At 44.3% G+C, this 20,688-nt stretch overlaps 1 protein-coding gene across 1 annotated transcript in view; it reads left to right on the plus strand.

The window, feature by feature from the left end:
- The window catches only part of ARHGAP35 (Rho GTPase activating protein 35), a 43,432-nt gene extending 29,348 nt beyond the window's left edge, over positions 1 to 14,084 (plus strand). Inside the window, exon 3 of the mRNA XM_008064045.2 lies at positions 13,920 to 14,084. Within this exon, the coding sequence (XP_008062236.1) occupies positions 13,920 to 14,084 (165 nt within the window). The remainder of the gene's footprint in view (positions 1 to 13,919) is intronic.
- Positions 14,085 to 20,688: the final 6,604 nt, after the last annotated feature.

The raw sequence follows: 20,688 nt of genomic DNA on the forward strand, positions 1-20,688 counted from the left end.
TTCTGCACTCCAGTCTGGGCGACAGAGTGAGACTCCAACTCAAAAAAAAAAAAAAAAAGTTAGCTGTGTTTGGGCTCGGTGACTCAGCCTATAATCCCAGCACTTTGGGAAGTCTAGGCGAGCCCGCAGGTTCAAGACCAGCCCGTGCAACTTGGCGAGACCTCATCTCTACAAGAAATAAAAAATTAGCTGGACATGGTAGCATGTGCCTGTAGTTCCAGCTACTTGGAAGACTGAGATGGAAGGATCACCTGAGCCTAGCAGGTCGACGCTGGGGTGGCCGTGTGTGTGCTACTGCACTCCAGCCTGGGCGACAGGAGTGAGACTACAACTCAAAAAAAAAAGAAAAAGTTATCTGTGACTCGGATAGCTATTACTGACAGCTCTCAAGTAGTTAGGACCTTGGGTAGATAGCCTGAGTTGTCTTTGTCTAAAACAATAGACAAATTAATTACCAAAATGAGCAGATGGTACAGAACTTGTCAGTCTCCTGACAAGTGGTCAAATCAGGACAAAGTGCTCTTTCTTTACTTCAACACCAGAATCCAGAATTTCATGCCTTAGTCTCTTACTGCTAAATGTTACATTTCATTCATACATCTCTTAAGCGATCCTTTTTCCCCTTGCTACATTTTAGATTAGTGAAAAATTGGATGATTATTTCCTCACAGAAATCAGTGAAGGGCCTTTAAGCATATACATGAGAAATCAGAATCTTGCCACTGAGAGTTATGAACCTGCTCCATATTTGTAAAATTAGAATGCCTTCTGGCTCCATTATTTTATCTTTCAGTGAGTTGCTGCTATCAGAAACTTGGATTTTTATTTAGGGATCACAAAAGAGGCAGGGAGGGAAAAGAGAAAGAAGTTAACTATGCATTCTATACATCAGGCCTGTCTGTCAGCTGTAGCTGCTGTAGTAGTCCCAAATGTAGCAGTAGATGAAGCCTCTTTTATCTTGTGTTGAATTGTCATTTCTAGTTTGCAGGGCAGAGATCTGTAAGCAGTACCCTGTCCCCTTGGGCTTAGGCTTTGAGATAGAAAAAGTATTTCCCAACTTTCTCTTTTTCTTTATTTAGAGTAGGGGAAAATACAGTACTCCCTCCTCCCCTGACCCCCAAGGCTGATCTACAAATACTTCTTGTTTTTTCATAGAAAGACATTTTGGTGAGATACCACAACCGAGCTGTGTTACATAGTAACCCTCACCCAGCATTATGATATACAGAATGATTTCTCTACATTAAAGCCTTTGCTACTCTCCCTCCCATGAAACAGCAGAGAACAACATCACTTGTCTCTGAAAGTATTGCAGGAACCCTTGGAAAGGCTGCTAAAAACTTTTTTTTGAGTCAGAGTCTCACTCTCTTGCCCAGGCTGGAGTGCAGTGGCATGCTCACGGCTGCCAGTCTTGACCTGCTGGGCTCAGGCAGTCTTTCTGCCTCAGCCTTCCAAGTAGCTGGGACTATAGGCGTGTGCCACCATACGCGGCTAATTTTTTTATTTATTGTAGAGGCAAGGTCTCACCATATTGCCCAGGCTGGTCTCAAACTCTTGAGCTCAGGCAGTCCTCTCCTCTTGGCCTTCCAAAGTGCTGAGATTACAGGCGTGAGCCACTGCACCCAGCCTTAAAAACTTATGTTCTTACAAAATATACCAAATCAGAAGGTTCTAGAGTCCACTCTGCCTTGAGAGCTAACAATTCTGTTGTAAAATATAACACGGAGGCCAGTTTGGCAGCCCTTAGGGCACTCAGAGATGGAGGAACAGGGTAGCATTGCCCTCCCTAGGAAATTGCGCTTTGTGTTCCTTCATAGCATACAGAGTCATCCTTACTTACTATTGGACAGGAGCTTCCAGAGTTTTTTCACCTATGCAGTGTGAGAAGGGGTAGAGCAGTAGTGTTCTTTTCCCGTCCCCATCTGTGCTATTAGTATCATAGGCATTCTTCCCTTTGATTTCCCCTTGCCTTGCTTTTCCACTTGGAATCCTTCATCTGTCTCCAGTGTTTTCTTCTCCAAAGGTTAGCAGGGGGCAGACCCACTGAAAGCAGTCCTTATGTAGGAAGCCAGAAAACAGCCTGACTTGCCTCCCAGTATTTTCCCAAAGCTCTCCTGTTTAATGATATTGGAATCCAAACATTTTGAACATTTCTTCTTTTCCTCCTCCACTCCCAATGAAGACTGTTGCCAGAACAGCTTTATCTAAATGCTGACAGTCTTCTAATTTGTGGGGGTGTTTGAACACCTGGGAATCAGGAAGGTGGCATAAGAGCACAATGAATTTTAACTATATTCTGAATTCTAGCTACATTTTTAATACTTACTGGAAGTGATACTTTAAAAACACATTCCCAAACAAACCAGGCTTTAAAGAACATACTGTAGTGGAGGCTCAGCAGAAATCAGCTGGTCACAGTGCACCTCTGAGATAGCTGTGATCATGGTGGTAATGAGCACTTCCTAACCTAGGACTTCCTTACACAGGTTGCTGGGTCAGTATGCAAGAAGTGGTCGATTTCCGGTCTATCTTTAGTTATGTGGGCCACACCTCTTCAAGTCAAATAAAAATGATACTCCCAGCCCAAGAGCAATTGCGTGCCAGAAGTCAGTTTAGGAATATCCTTTGGAAAGATTGAGTAGAAGGTGAAATTTTGTTTTCCTGCCTTGGAAAATAGTATTTTGAAATGAGGGTAGCTGCTTTGTCATCCCATTGCAGGGATGAGTAAAGCCTTAGTCTCTGGAGCAAACCTTCTATTAAAATTGCTGCTGTTAAGAGCACAGACTGGCGCTTGTTTTACTGGAAAGGCAAGATACCATCAGGGCAGAGAATGCCAAACCAGCCCCTATGTGGGGGATTTGGCCTTTGATTTTTATTGGCATGACAAAGCAATTCAATATTTATTTGAAGTGAGGAGGCAGCCAGGCACTCCAATTTCAGTTAGTAATAGAAAACACACTCGTACCTCCTGCATGCCAGACATCCCTGGGGAAATAGCACAGGCCCTTGTTGCCCAGTTGAGGCAGCAAGACCTACATGTCAGTGAAAATAGGTCTTCTGCCCAGGGAAGTCTGTGTGTGGGCAGGGGGCAGATCCCACGGAGGGGTGGCTAAGTAGAGCAGGGTGTATGCTTAGGGGCTCCTGGGAGTCAGGGGGCCTGCGGTCAGATCCCAACTCCTCTTAGGGTACATGAGTCACCTCTCCACATTCCTTCTGCAAAAGAGGGAGTGCCCTCATGGCCTGGTGCATGCTGGATAGGCGTTAGCTCTTACCATTTAACTAGACCTTGACAAATGAGTAGAGCTGAGGAAGTGGCATGAGGTAAGGAAAGACTTGAAGGTGGAAATGTGTGTGTGTTCAGAGAAGGGAGAAAACTGGTCTGGGCTCGCTGAGGGCTTTAGGGACCAACACTGACTGTCCTCCTTTGTATAAGTTTTAACCCTTGTGTTACTGAGCTGCTTTCTGGGCACTTACTCTAGCAACTGCCCTAACCAAAAAAAGCTATGCTCTGGGTACCAGTGTAGTGTGGAAAAAGAAAAATCCCTCAGTGCCCTTGGCTAATTTGCTAGATCAGGTCTTTACTGGAAAATCAGAGTCAGAGTGATGGGATCGCTTTCATTTCTGCTAATGAAAGTACAGCCTGTAAAGCTGACTTTCATTCTGGGTCCTTTTCCCAGCTGAACCATTTAGCAGCCCACTCTCATAGTAGGAGCCTTCCGTACTCAGCTGAATAAAATTGAAAATCTACGATTGCACTTCAGTGAGGTCCATGAATAGATGCTTTGTCTGTAAAGAGTTGTTGTTGCACATGGTCTCTGTCTCCCAGTGCCATGTGTTTGCAAAGACCAGATCAGGATCTCAGAGTCTTATTTTAAAGCCAAGAAACAGGCTAGGGAGCCTTGCTCCACAAAATGCACCTTTTAGGCATGCTCAGATTGCTGAATTTGGTATGTTTGACAGCGGATTTAAATAGAAGACTTTATTGGCTATTTACCCTTCTATCTGATATGCTCTTATTTTGGTATTAAAAAAAACAAAACAAAATAGAATAATAAAGAGTATCTTTCACCCACTGTAGCTACCACATGACAAGACAACCTATTGAAAAGCTAACCATTTCAATCATGCATTGTTTGGTCTATGAGGCACCAAGTAACCAGTTTGACAGTTTGTGGCCCCCCTAGTGAATTGGCTTATTTCATTGGATTCAGTGAATTGGCTGGTTGTTGTGGCTTTGTGGGGACACAGCTCTCATTTTGTAAGGCCTAGAACGGAGTTAAAGTTTCTAGTGTGAATAAAAACCAGCTGGGGAATTGGACTGCTTGCTCCCCTGGGAGGGATGTTACATTTGACAGACAAGCTGAATGCTATGAAATATGAGCTCTTTGTAACCTGCTCAGGAAAGACTCAGTGTGTGCTTCAGAAAAGTTAGTCCTACTCAATGAGCTGTAAGACCAAGTAAATACCTCGGTCTTAAAAGTGAAGTGGGCTGCTGTCTTGCCCTTGGATTTTCTGATTCCTGGAAAAATTTTCTTTTAAACTAAGTACTTTGTCTCCAGAGCACAGACTCATTCGTTCTTTTAGGAAGGAAGCATTCAATTCAATGCAGGGGCATTTAGCACTTGTTTTATGCCTGGCATTGTGTTAGGTGCCTTATCCTAGGCATGGTAGTGTGGTTCATCTAGTTTACAGTCTTGGGAATGATAGGTTTTAAACATGTGCTTGCCTGTGTTTTGAATATTACCAGAGGGAAGGTTCAAGATACTAAGGCATTGTGTAACAAGGATGTTTAACTAAACTGGGACATCAGGAAAGCTCCCCAAGGAAATGATATTTAAGGCTGTGAGTTTTGAAGAGTGTGTCAGGCAGCGTCAGTGAAGGTGGAGGCTCTGTGGGGGGAGTTTTCCAGGATACACTATAGAATTTGGAGCTGAAGAAACATGATATGTTCAGAGAGTTGAAACAAGCCTCGTGTGGCTGCTGTGGAGAGGTGAGGGAGACCCGGGCTGAAGAATGGAGGACCGGGGATACCACATGAATTCTTCACTTTTTTCTTTTTCAGTCTGTGTCTCACTCTGTCACGCAGGCTGGAATGCAGTAGCACGATCTCGGCCACCGCAGCCTCGACCTGCTGGGCTCAGGTGATCCTTCCACCTCAGTCTTCCAAGTAGATGGAACTACAGGCATGTGCCATCATGCCCAGCTAATTTTTCTTGATTTATGGTAGAGACGAGGTCTCGCCAAGTTACCCAGGCTGTTCTCGAACCTGTGGGCTCAGGCAGTCCTCTTACCTCAGCCTCCCAAAGTGCTGGGATTATAGGCATGAGCCACCACGCCCAGCCAATTTTGTATTTTCATACATTTATTGAATACTTACTGTGTGTCAGGTATAGTACCAGGCATTTTCATATACATTTTTCATTTATTTCTCTTATCAATATTAATGAAATGGGTTTTTCCTCCTTGTTTTAGAGACGATATAACTGAGGCCCAGAGAAATTAAACACCTTGCTCAAGTTAGTATAACCACTAAGTGGAGGAGCTGAAATTTTTGAACCTTGGCTTTCTGACTTCCACTTCCAGTGGGGCTTTAGAGTCCAGTCTGTAGAAAAGATGCCAATATTCAATAGTCAGGTATCTATATTTAGACCACTCAATCAGTCCAATCAATTTGTTCATTCAAACAAAAGGACTTTGGTTATTTAAAAAAAAAAATCTATTTCCCCACCCTGTCACCTAAAAACAGCATGGGGCTGTGTGTTTCTAGCTTCAGAGTCTGATTGAATAGAGGACAAAAAAGGCATGAAGACATGGATATAGCAACTGGAACTTTGAGAGATTGTTTCGAATTGGTGTCACTTGATTCTTAGTTTATTTTAAGCCTGAAGAACTTCTGTAGTGTGTTTTTGGTAATAAAAATAGACTGTCTTTAACTGTCTGCCTTAGCTAACAGCACACCTGTTCTTTAAAAAAAAAAATTACAATAGGCAACCCAAATCTATTTTTCAAAGAACAGAGAATTGCCCTGATGCTTCACTGAGCCAACGTGTTCTCTTCCATCGCCTGGTGGTACTGAAATACCTTTTTGGGTACTCAGATTTTTTCAACTCTAGTCAGAAATCACCTCTGCTTCCAAGGGAAAGGGCTTCTGAATGGGTTTCACCCGGCGTTCGAGAGGAAGCAAGCAGGTAAAAACTGGCCCACAGCACTGGAAAGTCCAAATTTGGTGTGTATTGAATCCCAGACAATTGTTTATAAAAACCTACCTGAACTAGTGGGCCCTCCCCTCTCTTTGGCCCCTAGTTGCACTGGCCATGAATTTAGTCTGAGAGAGCAACAGGGATAGACCCCCAGTTGCCAGACTTCATGCCTTTACAGAGCAATGAGATGACATATCTTCCTTTTCCTATCACTCAAGAGGATTAGTGATGATGGTAGGAAGGCCGTTGTGCTCCTTAAGAAAGATGCTCCAAGTTGGTATGTGACGGGGTCGTTGTGCTGACTGCCAATTTACAGGATACCAAATGTAAGCATTTGTGCTTTTTTTTTGAGTTGGAGTCTCACTCTGTCACCCAGACTGGAGTGCAGTGGCCGCTCCCGGTCACTGCAGCCTCGACATGCTGGTCTCCGGCGATCCTTCTGCCTCAGCCTTCCAAGTAACTGGAATTACAGGCACACGCTACCACGCCCGGCTAATTTTTTGATTTTATTATAGAGATGAGGTCTCGCCTGCCCAGGCGGGTCTCGAACCCATGGGCTCAGGCAATCCACTCACCTCAGCCTCCAAAGGCGCAGGATTACAGGCTGAGCCACCGAGCCCGGCTGCATTTGTGCTTTAATAATAGATTTCGCCAGTGAGAATAAATCTGCCCTCATGTCCTCTCTTAAACTTGTTCTTGGAGTTTTTCAGAGCCAGACAAGAGAACACTGGTTAACCAAGAATGCAATTGGGACTTAAGTGAATAACTGAATCGAAAAGGTCCTTTTGAAACCCTGTTGAAAATACGAGAGAGTAATTGCCAATCAGAAAGGTGCAGTGTTGAATATATAAAAAAAGAAAATGAGCTGGGTGTGGTGGTTTGTGCCTGTACTCCCAACCACTCGGGAGGCTGGGGCAAGAGGATCACTTGAGCCCAGGAGTTCAAGACCAACCTGGACAACATCATGAGACTCCATCTCTAAAAAAAATTTTTAGCCGGGCATGGTGGTATTCACCACAGCTGCTCAAGGAAGCTGAGGCAGGAGGATCACTTGAGCCCTTGAGTTAGAAGCTGCAGTGAGCTGTGATTGCACAGGTAGTTTAGAGAGAAGCTGTAGTGATGCCGTTTATGGAATCTTTCCATTTTTCTAAGACTCTACCAGTTGTAGTTAACAGTGTGCCACCACACAACTTGGCAAGCCATATGTGTGACCTTCTGGAGCTCTGTTTATATTGATTTCACTGTCATCCCCATTCAGATGACACCGTCCCTATTCCAGACTACATTCTGTATAGGGTGTTACCTCTTAAAAAAAAAAAAGACAGTGACTCCAAGTGCCTGAATTCTGTTTTCTGTTTCCTTTATTAGCTTTGTTGCCAAGCATTTGAAAGGCTGTCTATAGTACACCTATACTACACCAGCTCTAGTGATCATATTTTCTCACTCTAAAATCTGGATAAGTAATTTTACATGTAGAATGGTATATTTGGAGACCAGGAGGGAATATTTGAAGTTGACGACTTAAGGTTGGAGTGCAGTGGCATGATCATGACTCACTGCGGCCTTGACCTGCTGGGTTCAGGAGATATTCCTGTCTCAGCCTCCTGAGTAGCTGGGACTACAGGCTAATTTTATTTATTTATTTATTTTTCTTCTTTTGGTAAGAGATGGGGTCCTGCTGTGTTGCCCAGGCTAGGGTCTCAAACTCCTGGGCTTAAGCAGTCCTCCCACCTTAGCCTTAGCCTCCCAAAGTGCAAGGATTACAGGCATGAGCCACCACGCCTGGCTCATCCTCCTTATCTTTTTTCTTTGTCACTCAGTTGGTACTTCTGTGATATCTAGATCAACTTTGTTTATTGTGGGTATATTTTCTTCTACCAACTATATTGTAAGTTTATTGAGGATGAGAGGTGACTTTGGTTCTATTAGCTCTGCTGCTAGTTTGCTTGTGACCTTAATTCACTTAAAAAGAACAGTAGCACTCGACTCAACCTGTAATCCCAGCACTTTGGGAGGCCGAGGCAAGTGGATTACCTGAGCCCATGGGTTCGAGACCAGTGCAGGCAACTTGGGGGGACCTTATCTCTACACTAAAAAAAAAAAATTAACCAGGCTTGGTAGCACGTACCTATAGTTCCGGCTACTTGAAAGGCTGAGACGGAAGGATCACTGGAGCCCAGTAGGTTGACACTGGGGTGGCCATGAGCAGGACACTGCACTCCAGCCTGGGCAATGGAGTAAGACTCCAACTAAAAAAACAAAACAAAACAAAACAGTACCAAGATTCTTACCTTCTAGGAACTTAGCCCAGTAGAAAAGTAGTTGTATATGTACATAAATGACTGTACTTTGTTCAGTGCCTATAGGATAGCATAACAAACCCTTATCTGGTTCGTTAAGAAGGGTTTATGATCTATTACTGTCATGTATGAACAAGTCCTGCTGATTCACCTTTCTACATACTAGTGGGAGCATAGTGTAAAGGGAAGAAAAATCTGTGCCACAGAGATAGTCTTCAGCTCGGCAACACTGGAAAAATAGAAAGGGACATAGGCCCAGTGCACTACTGGAAACTGAAACTAATCATCTTACAGACTACTAGAAAGGGCCTGTCATGTGGCTCTTTCCAGTTCCTTGGCTGGCATTCTAGTCTTTTTCTTACCCCAGAGGACTTAGAGAGGGGCTGTGGCATGCGCTTACACTCTGGCAAGGAGCAGTGGCAGTGACAGGTGTAGCTTCCGACTCTGCCACAGCTGGGAGTTTCCCCTTTATGCCTTTGTGTCTGAAAGGCTGGAAGGGCAGAGGCAGACTCCAGCACCATTTCTCCTTGGTTCCCCGCTGGCAGAAACTATGATTTATAACCTTTGCCACATGATTAGTGCCCAGACTAAGTATCAGGTGTGTTTTCAGGAAACCGTGAGGCACAGAGCAATGGATTATCTTGTTCATTTACAAAAATCTATTTAAAAGGACAAGGTGAAGGTGATTGCAGCTGCCCAGTTCTTGGTGTGTGGCAGTGGCATTGCATCATGGCAATAGCTCATGTAGAGGAAGGTGTGGGACTTTGGTGTTCACTGATCCCCAGTGCTGTCAGTGCTGAGTGTGAATCTCTTTGAGCCTCTGTTTTCTCAACTGTAAAATGAGTCTAATAACCCTTACCTAGCATGGTGGTTGTGAAGTTTTGGATAATTGTGCAGAGCACCTAGCACCATGTCCAGCCACTCCTAAGGAATTACAGTTTCATTTTTGGCCTAGTTGGACTCTAAACTTCAAGGCAAAGGTGTGGAGATTGTTCTTGGGGATTGACTTCCTCTGGCTAGGTACTTTTGTCAGTTCAGCCTGCTAAGTAAGTGCCCCTAAAAGAAGATGGATGTTGGGTGGTGTCACTTTCTCCTCTCCAAGGACCTGCTGCTGAGAGTGCTCCGATAACTCCCTAAAGAGACACACTTCTGACTGGGGACATGAGACATCTGGCAAGCTGCTCAGGAGAATGGCATTCCCGTCTGAAATGTGCCCAGTGACCTTCAGATGCCTGAAGTGTTGGTTGTGGTATCAGCAATCTAGCCCAACTCTTGTTTGGCATGTACCCCAAACTCTGATTTCCTTACTAGGAGGATTTAGAATTAGTTGTGCAAGAATTTAATGCCTAATTTTGCGGCACCCTAGAGAGGCTTCAGTTATCTCAAGGAGGTGTTTTGACGTTCTGTAAATCAGAGTTTGTTTAAATCTTAAAAGAGAGCCAACAAGATAGAATCCATGTCATTCAGCAAGGGGATAGGGAGTGGATGCTGTTGCAAAAGCTTATCCTTCATTTCCACACTCGTAAATTGAAGGGTTGAACTAGATCTTGTGCTCTTTGAGGTGAGAGAGATAAGAGCGATTGTCTAATTTGGCCTTGCGTCTCTCTTACCTCTCCCAGCATGACCCTTCGGAGCTAAGCAAAATAGCCTGTTCCATATTCAGTAGGTAGTGCTCAGCTACGAAAATAGCTATCCTAGTGCCCCATTCTTCCCTTTTCCAGCTGAAAGTTCCTGGTGTTTTATGTGAGTGGGCCTTTATTGCCTTTAGAAGTCCTCCAGAAAACCAGTGTGTTTGTATTCATTTATTCAATCAACCATTTATCCATTCTGCCTATGCCAAGAGCGTTCACAAGAAGGCTATAAACTGCAGTGGTCAAAAGCACAGGTTTTGCAGTCAGAGAGACCTGACTTGGGCAAGCTACTACATTTTTCCAGGATTCGGCTTCTTCCTCTACAAAAATGGGATCCTGTACCCACAGACCTGTTGTGAGTCTGGAGCCAGATCACGTGCAGCATGTGCTTAAGTAAGAGTCTGGTACACAGAAAGCCTTCTGTTGCCAGCGGTGACATGTTTTAGCTAACTTAGATTGCTAGAACATACCAGCATCATCTTTATCATCTTTTCTGAATATTGAGAGGGTAGGTGGAGACAAAATGAACATTTCTAGTCTTTTTACTTTCTTTTTTTTTTTCCTCGCACTGCAGCCTTGAACTCCTGGGTTCAGCTGGGACTACAGGTGTGCACCATAACACCCAGCGAATTTTGTTAATTTTTTGTGTAGAGACAGGGTCTTGCTGTGTTGCCCAGGCTGGTCTCGAACTCCTGGGCTCAAGCGATCCTCCCACCCCAGCATCTCAAAATGCTGGAATTACAGGTGTGAGCCACCTCCTTCAGCCTCTTGTCTGTTTACTAGTACTATGGTTAGAAGGTTTTAAGGTGATTAGGAATAGCTTCTTTACAGTTCCCCTCTCAGTTCCCTTTTTTTTTTGTTTTGAGTTGGAGTCTCACTCTGTCGCCCAGACTGGAGTGCAGTGGCCGCTCCCGGCCACCGTAGTCTCGGACTGCTGGGCTCCGGCGATCCTTCCACCTCAGCCTTTCGAGTAACCGGAATTACAGGCATGCGCTACCACTCCCGGCTGATTTTTTTATTTATTATAGAGATGAGGTCTCGCTGCCCAGGCGGGTCTTGAACCCGCGGGCTCAGGCAATCCACTCACCTCAGCCTCCCAAAGGTGCGGGTTTACAGGTTGAGCCACCAAGCCCTGCTTCAGTTCCATTTTTAATCCTTCACAGCAGTTTATTTGGAAGTCTCAGTTTTATTGAAGAACAATGCTGTTATGTTAATTTTGATGGGCTAATTCTTCAGGATTGAGAATGTTAAATACTTGAAAGGTAGAAGATGGAAAGATGTTATTTAAATACAGATGATCAACTGGGCTTGGTGGCTCAGCCTATAATCCTGCGCGTTGGGATGCTGAGGTGAGTGGATTGCCTGAGCCCGCGGTTCAAGACCTGCCTGGGCAACTTGGCAAGACCTCATCTCTACCATAAAAAAAAAAATTAGCCGGGTGTGGTGGCGCATGCCTGTAGTTCCAGCTATTTGGAAGGCTGAGGCGAGAGGATCACCTGAGCTCAGCAGGTTGAGGCTGTGGTGGCTGTGAGCGTGCCACTGAACTCAGCCTGGGCAACAGAGAGTCCAACTCAAAAAAAAAAAGAGCTCAGGTTTATGGGTAACTACTGTGTGCAGGGTGCTCAGCTGCTTCTCACACATCTTATTATTCCCCTCATGACTCGCTTGTGAGTGGTTTGCTGTCCCTGACCAAAGTAACAGAATTTATTGGCCAGTTTTCAAACCCAGGCCTGTCAGATTTCACAGTTGAAACTCTTTATGTTGTATTTCGCATTAGTAGAAGATGCTTGAGAGACAGTCTAGATTAGATTAAGTATTTTCTGCAAAGTATATCATACATCATTCATTGGCTTTTCCTTACTCCTTTGGTAAAGAGTTTGAGGTCAGAGCTTATTGGCTTCAGGCAGTCTCTAAGGAGAGCAGGCAGCAGCCCCTGCCCATAACCTGAGTGGCTGTGTCATGAGTTTATGAGGAGTGGGTATCTCGCTGCGGGCAGGAACAGGCCTCACGAAGTGCATGGTTTTTCTCTGGGACCCCAAATCCATCCACATTACAGCGTTCTCCGTACGCAGGCTGCATAAGGACTGGATTCTTGTTGTCTGTGGTTGGTCATTTGAGGTGGTGTCAACCAGCAGCCCACAGATGGGCTTGCTTTTTCTTGGTGTACATTTTATTCTTGACTTTTTTTTTTTTTTGCGCCACTTGTTTGCACAGGAAGTCCTCAAAGAATTTCAGACTAAACAGGAAGTGATTTGTTCCCATATAAAGAAGTGCTAAAAGGAATGAGGGTGGACAGGAGAAGGAAAGGGAATGGTTAACTTGTGTTCTGGCAGCTAGTTGTCTTCTTCAGTGGATTTGTGTAAAATCCCTAAATAACTTACTGAGGTTTATGGACTGTACATGTTTCTAAGTAAATCTGCCCTTCTGACTTGGTCTCATCATCTTGAAAATGAAGCCAAATGGATGGAGAGATACCTGGGTCTGTTTTCCTTGAACCTATTTGGTTATCTTCCTCTTTTTAGTAGATATTTTAACAAAAGGCCACAATTTCAATTGTATTTCTTTGGCTTTAGAAAAGTTATCATTTGCTAAGAGCAGTTTTTTCTCCATGTAAGCTTCATAATTAAAGACTGAATAATTTTGTAGCAGAATATCTCAGTATTAATAATGTTAATGAGCATGGACTTTAGAGGCAGACCTTCCTGGATTTGAATCCACGCACTGTCACTTACTAGTTGTGTCTTTTAGGCACACGAGACTTTTTTCCCTTGGTAAAATGAAATGTCCTGAGGTTTAAAAGAAACATTATTTGGAACTTGCTTAGTGTATAGGAAGTTCTCAGGTAGTTGCTGCTGCGGCTACTTCATGAGGAAGATGACTGGGGAAAGAATAGACAGGAGAGCCGGGCTCGTTGGCTCAGCCTGTAATCCTGTGCCTTTGGGAGGCTGAGGTGAGTAGACTGCCTGAGCCCGCAGGTTCGAGACCCGCCTGGGCAGCAAGACCTCATCTCTACGATAAATCAAAAAATCAGCCAGGCGTGGTGGCGCATGCCTGTAATTCCAGCTACTTGGAAGGCTGAGGCGGAAGGATCGCCGGAGCCCAGCAGGTCGAGGCTGCGGTGGCCGGGAGCGGCCACTGCACTCCAGTCTGGGCGACAGAGTGAGACTCCAACTCAAAAAAAAAAGAATAGACAGAAGAATTATTTTATTTGTCTTGTTTGATTAGCTGGCTTTACCCTTCCCTAATGTGGAAGCCATTGAGAATAACTCTAGGCTAATGTATCAAAGGGAATTCTCGTTTGGGGCTATCAGTCCTAGCAGAATGCATGTTCTCTCTCTTTTCTAGAAAGGGGAAATTATTCATTTTTCATTTCATCTTATCTTTTTAAGATTTCGGCCATCCTTGAGTATATAACATCTATTATCCATGGGGAGAGTTTGGAAAACTTCCTGTTTATTCCAGTGTATCTCTGATGAAGGATGTGGATAATCATATTGTTATTTTATTAAATAAACATGGCTTACTTCTTATAAACATCTTTGTTCTAATGATACAGTCTCACATTCAAGGTGCGACTGTGTGGCAACTTTCTGGCATCTTGTGTGATATTTGGAGGCCAGAAGATAGAAAATTAGTGAGATGAGCAAGTGGGTCTTTAAAGTCCTTTTTGAAATCTTTTCAGCAGTTTCCACACCACTGTGAGTTTCCCTCTGGAAGCCTTACTGATGTTTAAGTTGCTTGTTGATACTTACTTTGCTTTTGTGCTTCCTTTTCTCTTTCCTGGACAGAAACCAAAGCCCAAACCCCGGCCGTCCATCACAAAGGCAACCTGGGAGAGTAACTATTTTGGGGTGCCCTTAACAACTGTCGTGACTCCAGAGAAGCCAATCCCCATTTTTATTGAAAGATGTATTGAGTACATTGAAGCCACAGGTAAGCATGTCTCCACGTAGCAGTTTATGCCTTTCACTGTCCACAGGGTACTCTCTGGAGAACTAAGTTGTCTGGAGATTCCAAATCAGTTGTTGAGTGTGAGATGCTCTCGGAGAAGGAGCCAGGCAGTTCTGACAGCTGTCAGACTTGTGGGTTTTCTGCGTTTGTGTCGTTTTGAGGCTGCTGTGGCTTGTTAGACCTTGGCACATGCGGGAGCGGCTCTGTCCTTAAAGTTGCAGTTGTGGCTGGTTAGGTACTTTATCCATGCTCCCGCCACTCTCCAGCCTCTAGTGTGCAGCATGCTGTGTATCAGTTGCCTGTCTGTGTTTCTGCAGATGCATAAGCTACTTGTAGGTTGTATGTTTGATCTTGTCCTCTGTGCTCTGCTAGATACACAGTACACTTCAGTTTAAAAAAAATGAATGAGTATTGTGATTGTTATAGTCCTTAGCATTGATCTGGTGCCTGAGACTCATATATTGATAGGATTTTTTCTGAGATTAAAAAAAACAATTAGGATGCTTGGGATAGCTTCTGGTTATGCAACTGAATTTTAGCTCCACTGACAACTTGGTGTTATCTCAAAGGCAGACTGTCTTGAAAATTTTTCTGCATTGTTCTTGAAAGAATAAAATTGTACTTGTATTAAAGCCATTTGTTTCATTCCTGTACAGCTCCCTTGTATTTCTTTGACCTTCCAGTTTCCCACTGCTTCCTTTGATTTTTCTCCTGGCTATTTTGAGAGCTGATGGGTTTTTGTTTGTTTGTTTGTTTTTTGAGTCAGAGTCTCACTCTGTCGCCCAGGCTGGAGTACAGTGGTTCACTCATGGCCACCACAGCCTCGAGCTGCTGTGCTCAAGAGATCCTTCTGCCTCAGCCTCCCAGATAGGGTGGAACTACAGGCGTGTGCCACCACAGCCAGCTAATTTTTTGATTTATTGTAGAGACGAGGTCTCCCCAAGTTGGCCAGCCTGGTCTCGAACCCTTGGACTCAGGCAGTCCTCTTGCCTCTGCCTCCCAAAGTGCTGGGATTACAGATATGAGCTCAGCCTGGCTGAGCTGATGGTTTTGAAGAGAAGGTGGTGAGGCAGGCACATGCTAATGTGGATTCTCAAGCATTAATAGTTGAGTTTAAGAATACAGGGCTTAAATGGAATGAAATTAAGGTAGGGATTACTGCCTTTCCATGTTCTTTCTAATTCTGTTGTTGTCTGTAAGGTATTAAGTATTACTTAGTGTGGGCAGCCTACTAGGCTCTGCTGCTGATTTCAGCAGCAGCATGTGAAGCTGAGTGACATTGTTATGTTTACTTAGGGTGTTACAAATCGGGGAAAACAGCTTTTGAGTTGAAGCCCACCCAGGACTTTGTAGTTACTTCCAGGATTTTCTCTGTGGCACCCTGGGGTGAATCTTAGCATGCACTGTGCGTAATCACAGCATACCATAGCTTTGTCTTGGCCCATTCCATACCCAGAGCCGTTTCTCATTGTCCATCTTTTTTGACGTTGGTTTTATATTAATTTCTTCCTGGCATTTCTCTCCCAGACAAGGAGAAAACTGAAGCAGCAATTCTGAGTAGTTGTAGCTGCTCTTTTTTGCTGACCCCACTCTTCAGAGAGGATGTGTCATTTTTATCAGGGGAAGTGGAGAGCCTTTTTTCCTTAACTTTTTATTTTCAAATAACGTCTGAAATATAGGAAAGTTACAACAATTGGAAATTGTAATGAACGGTAAGTTACAAAAATTCCCAGGTTCCCTAAATGTCAGCATGTTATTATATTTGCTTTATCATTCTTTCTCTATAGTGTCTTTTTTTTAAAAACCTCTCTCTGTATAAAATGTTTGAAAGTTGCAGATATGATACACCTTTACTTTTAAATACCTCATGGGCATTTCCTAAAAGCATCCTCTTACAGAACCACCGTGCTGTTATCAAAATTAGGAAGTTAATATTGACCCAGTACTAATCTATCTGTAATCTAAACTCTAGACATTTTCATTTCATCAGTTTTCCCACTAATGTCCTTTATAGCAACAGACAAAATTTTGATTTGGTACAGGACCTAATCCTGGACCACATGTTATATTTCGTTGTCAAATCGCTTTAGTCTCCTTTAATCTGGAACAGTTTGGTAGTCTATTTTTCATGACCTTGGTAGTTTTTTTGGTTTTTGTTTTTTTTGAGTTGGAGTCTCACTCTGTTGCCCAGACTGGAGTGCAGTGGCCGCTTCCGGCCACCACAGCCTCGACCTGCTGGGCTCCGGTGATCCTTCCACCTCAACCTTCCAAGTAGCTGGAATTACAGGCATGCGCTACCACGCCTGGCTGATTTTTTGATTTATTGTAGAGATGAGGTCTCGCTGCCCAGGCGGGTCTCGAACCCGCAGGCTCAGGCAATCCACTCACTTCAGCCTCCCAAAGGCGCGGGATTATAGGCTGAGCCACCAAGCCTAGCTTGACCTTGGTAGTTTTAAAGAGTACAGATCAGTTCCTTTGTAGGATATTCTTCAGCATGGCTTTCCTTTTTGTTTTTTGATGTTTTGTGATTAGATTCTGGGTATGCACTTTTGTTAGGAATAGCAGGGCAGTGATGCTGTGTCCTTCTCGGTGCATCACATCTGAAGACGTGTGATGTTGATCTGTGCCATCCCTGGAACTGTTCACTTTGATCATTTGATGAAGGTGGTATCTGTCAGGCTTCTTCACTTTGAAGCTACTTCTTTCCCCTTTGTAATTAAGATGTATTTTGTAGGAAGATGCTTTGAGACAGATTTCTCCTGATACTTTCACCCACTAGTTTGAACATCTATTGATGACTCTGGAACTGTGGTCATCATAGTTCTTCTAAATCCCTGATTCTTCCTACATTTACTAGTTGGTATTCTGTCAGGAAGAGCTTGCCCTCCCAGGGAGTGCTTTTGTGAATGGCCTCCTTGAGCGACTCAATGGACTAGCATTGGGTGTTCAGATGTTCCCACAATGCCCTCTAGCTGAGTGCCTCAATGGGCTTGGCCTGCCTTGCTTCTCCAACTCTTAAACTTTCCACTCGGTGTAATTAGCCTTTTTTTACATCCAGTGATGGAATGATACCTCTACTTGCTGTTCTATTTTTTAATCCTTCCAGCTACCAAGACCTCTTCCACCGCCTCTACCTAGTCACCAGCCACCACTAAGCTGCTGCTTCTCTTGAAGCTCAGTTATAGTGAGTGCTCTGCTGTCTGCCCTGTCCCCAAAACAGTTGACGTTTCAGGGTCATCTCTGATGCGTCTGATCAGATCCACGTCTGTCATTTGTACTTGGCCATCTCTTGACTCTGTCTCCTTACTTCATTTCCGCTGCCCTGCCATCACCCACCTTCTCATCCATTCTGCTTAGGTGATGGTTCCTCTGCCAAGAAACCTCCACCTACGTCCTCATTGCCTACCAGACGCAGGCCACACTCTTGCACCTGTCAGCAGGACAAGCAGGACTATGACTATGCCATTATCCTCTGTCTGCCTTTCTCCCTTCTCTTTTTTCTTTCTCTCCTTCCCTTCTTTTCTGTCTTTCCCTCCTTCTGTTTTATACTACTTGAAGCATTAATTTTAAAATTGTTCTCCAAGAATACAAACAGTACATCAGAGAATGTGGCCCTTTTGTATGGTTCGAAATGTGTCCCACACTCCTCCTTGCCTCTGGAACTCGTTTCTGTTCTTCTGGAGTCCCCTACCCCCAGCAGCACTTCAAATTTAACCTCCCTAGTAGTTGTTAGGCAGATTTTACATCCTGAAAACAGGATTCTCTGTTTTCCTTTCCTTGGTAGAGCATGATTATTGATTGAATGAGTGGTTTTCAATCCGGACTGCCTTAATTCCATGTTTTCTTCTTTTCTTTTCTTTTTTTTTGATTTGGAGTCTCACTCTGTCACCCAGACTGGAGTGCAGTGGCCGTTCCTGGCCGCTGCAGCCTCGACCTGCTGGGCTCTGGCAATCCTTCCGCCTCAGCCTTCCAAGTAGCCGGAATTACAGGCATGCACTACCATGCCTGGCTGATTTTTTGATTTATTGTAGAGGTGAGGTCTCGCCAAGTTGCCCAGGCGGGTCTCGAACCCGCGGGCTCAGGCAATCCACTCACCTCAGCCTCCCAAAGTGCTGGGATTACAGGCTGAGCCACCGAGCCGGGCTCATGTTTTCTTCTTTAAAAAGAAAATTTTTTTGGCCATATACTTGCCCTTGTTAGCATCAGTTTGTACTTTTATGGACTTTCAGGAAAAAATGAAGCATCGTATCTGTGAGCTTAGTGTATGTTATGGGGAATGTCTTTGTGCACACTGTTCTTAGTCTTATTTCTCTACATAGACACATCTGTTTATTTTTTATATCATTCAGTATGCAGTATGATAGTGTTCACAATTTTTTATGACATAGCCCTTTTAGTTGAGGCAGAAAATCCCTGAGTTCACCAGCTCACCTACTCTCATTTTTCAGTGGAAAAAGAATTCAGTAACAAGATATTGCTTTGTGAGCATGTTCCCCATCGCTAAATACTCTGAAAACATGACTTTTTAAAAACGTATATTAGCCAGGCTCGGTGGTTCAGCCTGTAATCCCGTGCTTTGGGAGTCCGAGGTGAGTGAATTGCCTGAGCCCGTGGGTTCGAGACTCGCCTGGGCAACTTGGCGAGACCTCATCTCTACAATAAATCAAAAATTAGCCGGGCGTGGTAGCGCGCGCCTGTAGTTCCAGCTACTTGGAAGGTTGAGACGGAAGGATCGCCGGAACCCAGCGGGGTCGAGGCTGCGGTGACCGGGAGCGGCCATTGCACTCTAGTCTGGGCGACAGAGTGAGACTCCAACTCATAAAAAATAAAAATAGCTGGGCTCGGTGGCTCAGCCTGTAATCCCGCACTTTGGGAGGCTGAGGTGAGTGTATTGCCAGAGCCCACAGGTTCGAGACCCACCTGGGCAACTTGGCGAGACCTCACCTCTACAATAATCAAAAAATTAGCCAGGCGTGGTAGCGCGCGCCTGTAATTCTAGCTACTTGGAAGGCTGAGGTGAAAGGATTGCTTGAGCCCAGCAGGTCGAGGCTGTGGTGGCCGGGAGCGGCCACTGTACTCCGGTCTGGGCAACAGAGTGAGACTCCAACTCATAAAATAAATAAATAAATAAAATAATAAAAAATAAAAACATATTTATTTATTTTAATTGACAAATAAAAATAATACATGTCTATCATGTACAACATGTTATTTTGAAACATGGGAAGCAGACTGCCTAGTGTTGCTTATGTGACTGTATCAGAGTGTTCCATGATTCCCCCTTGCTGGACCCATGGGTCACTTTCTCCTGATGTACTTAAAATAAAGCAGAATAGCTAGGAGAAGCCTGTTGGAGTGATGACAGAGCTTCTGATCTGCAGTCAGACATGGAGTAGATCCTTTGCTCTACCGTTTGCTCTTCTGTGAAATGAGGGTGGTGACAAGACCTGCCTCATAGGGGCACTGCGAGGAGTCTCAGGGAGCCTTGCACATGAAGTGCTTAGCATGGTATCTGGCACATACATGTGCTCAGAGCACCAGTCGTTACTATTGGTTTCCCCAGTAGTGCGTTTAGTCTTTTCTTCCTGTTAATGATCGGACTTTACTGTTAGGTGTAAATGTCTGTGACTTCTTTTTTCCCTTTTTTTTGAGTCGGAGTCTCACCCTGTCACCCAGGCTGGAGTGCAGTGGCTCGCTTACGGTGGCGTTGACCTGCTGGGCTCAAGCAGTCCTTCTGCTTCATCCTTTCAAGTAGCTGGAACTACAGGTGTGCACCACCACACCCAGCTAATTTTTTTTATTTATTGTAGAGACACGGTCTCACCAAGTTGCCCGGTCTGGTCTCAAACCCGTGGACTCAAACAATCCTCTTGCCTTGACCTCCCAAAGTGCTGGGATTACAGGTATGCACCACTATGCCTGGCTTTTTCCCAACCTTTCAAGTTGAAGATGGTAAAACCTCCTGACAAGTTGAAAGAGCTGTGCAGAGATCACCCAAGTATTCACCAGTGGTTCCATCTTGCCATCATTGGCCTTCCTTCTCCGATTTTTATTCTTGTTAAACCATTTGAAGGCCAGCTGCAGGTGCCTGTCACCTCCTTCCTCAAAACCTTAGCATATATCCTGATACTGAAGAACTTCCTCCTTCAGGACTGCAATTGGATATTATCACTTTTAAGAATATTACTATTAATTTAGTCGTTGGACACAGTGGCTCATGCCTGTAATCCCAACACTTTGGGAGGCTGGGGCAGAAAGATTGCTTGAGACTAGAAATTTAAGACCAGACTGGGCATTAGAGCAAGATCCTGTCTCTACAAAAAAATAACAAAAATAGCAAGATGTGGTGGCGCACACCTGTGGTCCCTGCTACTTGGGAGGTGGAGGCAGGAAGATCTCTTGAGACCAGGAGTTTGAGACTGCAGTAAGTGCAGTGTACACTAGTGAGACCATGTCTTAATTTTTTTTTAAGGAATGTTAGAATTAATTCAGTAGTATAATTTCATATACAGCCCATGTTTAAATTTACTTAATTGACGTAAAACTGTCAGAACAGCTGAGTTTTTTTGTACTAGAATTCAATCAGTATTCACACTGCATTTGGCT

This window comes from Carlito syrichta, unplaced genomic scaffold (assembly GCF_000164805.1).
Source record: "Carlito syrichta isolate Samal-C Ts95f unplaced genomic scaffold, Tarsius_syrichta-2.0.1 Scaffold307183, whole genome shotgun sequence".
Taxonomy (NCBI): Eukaryota; Metazoa; Chordata; class Mammalia; order Primates; family Tarsiidae; genus Carlito; species Carlito syrichta.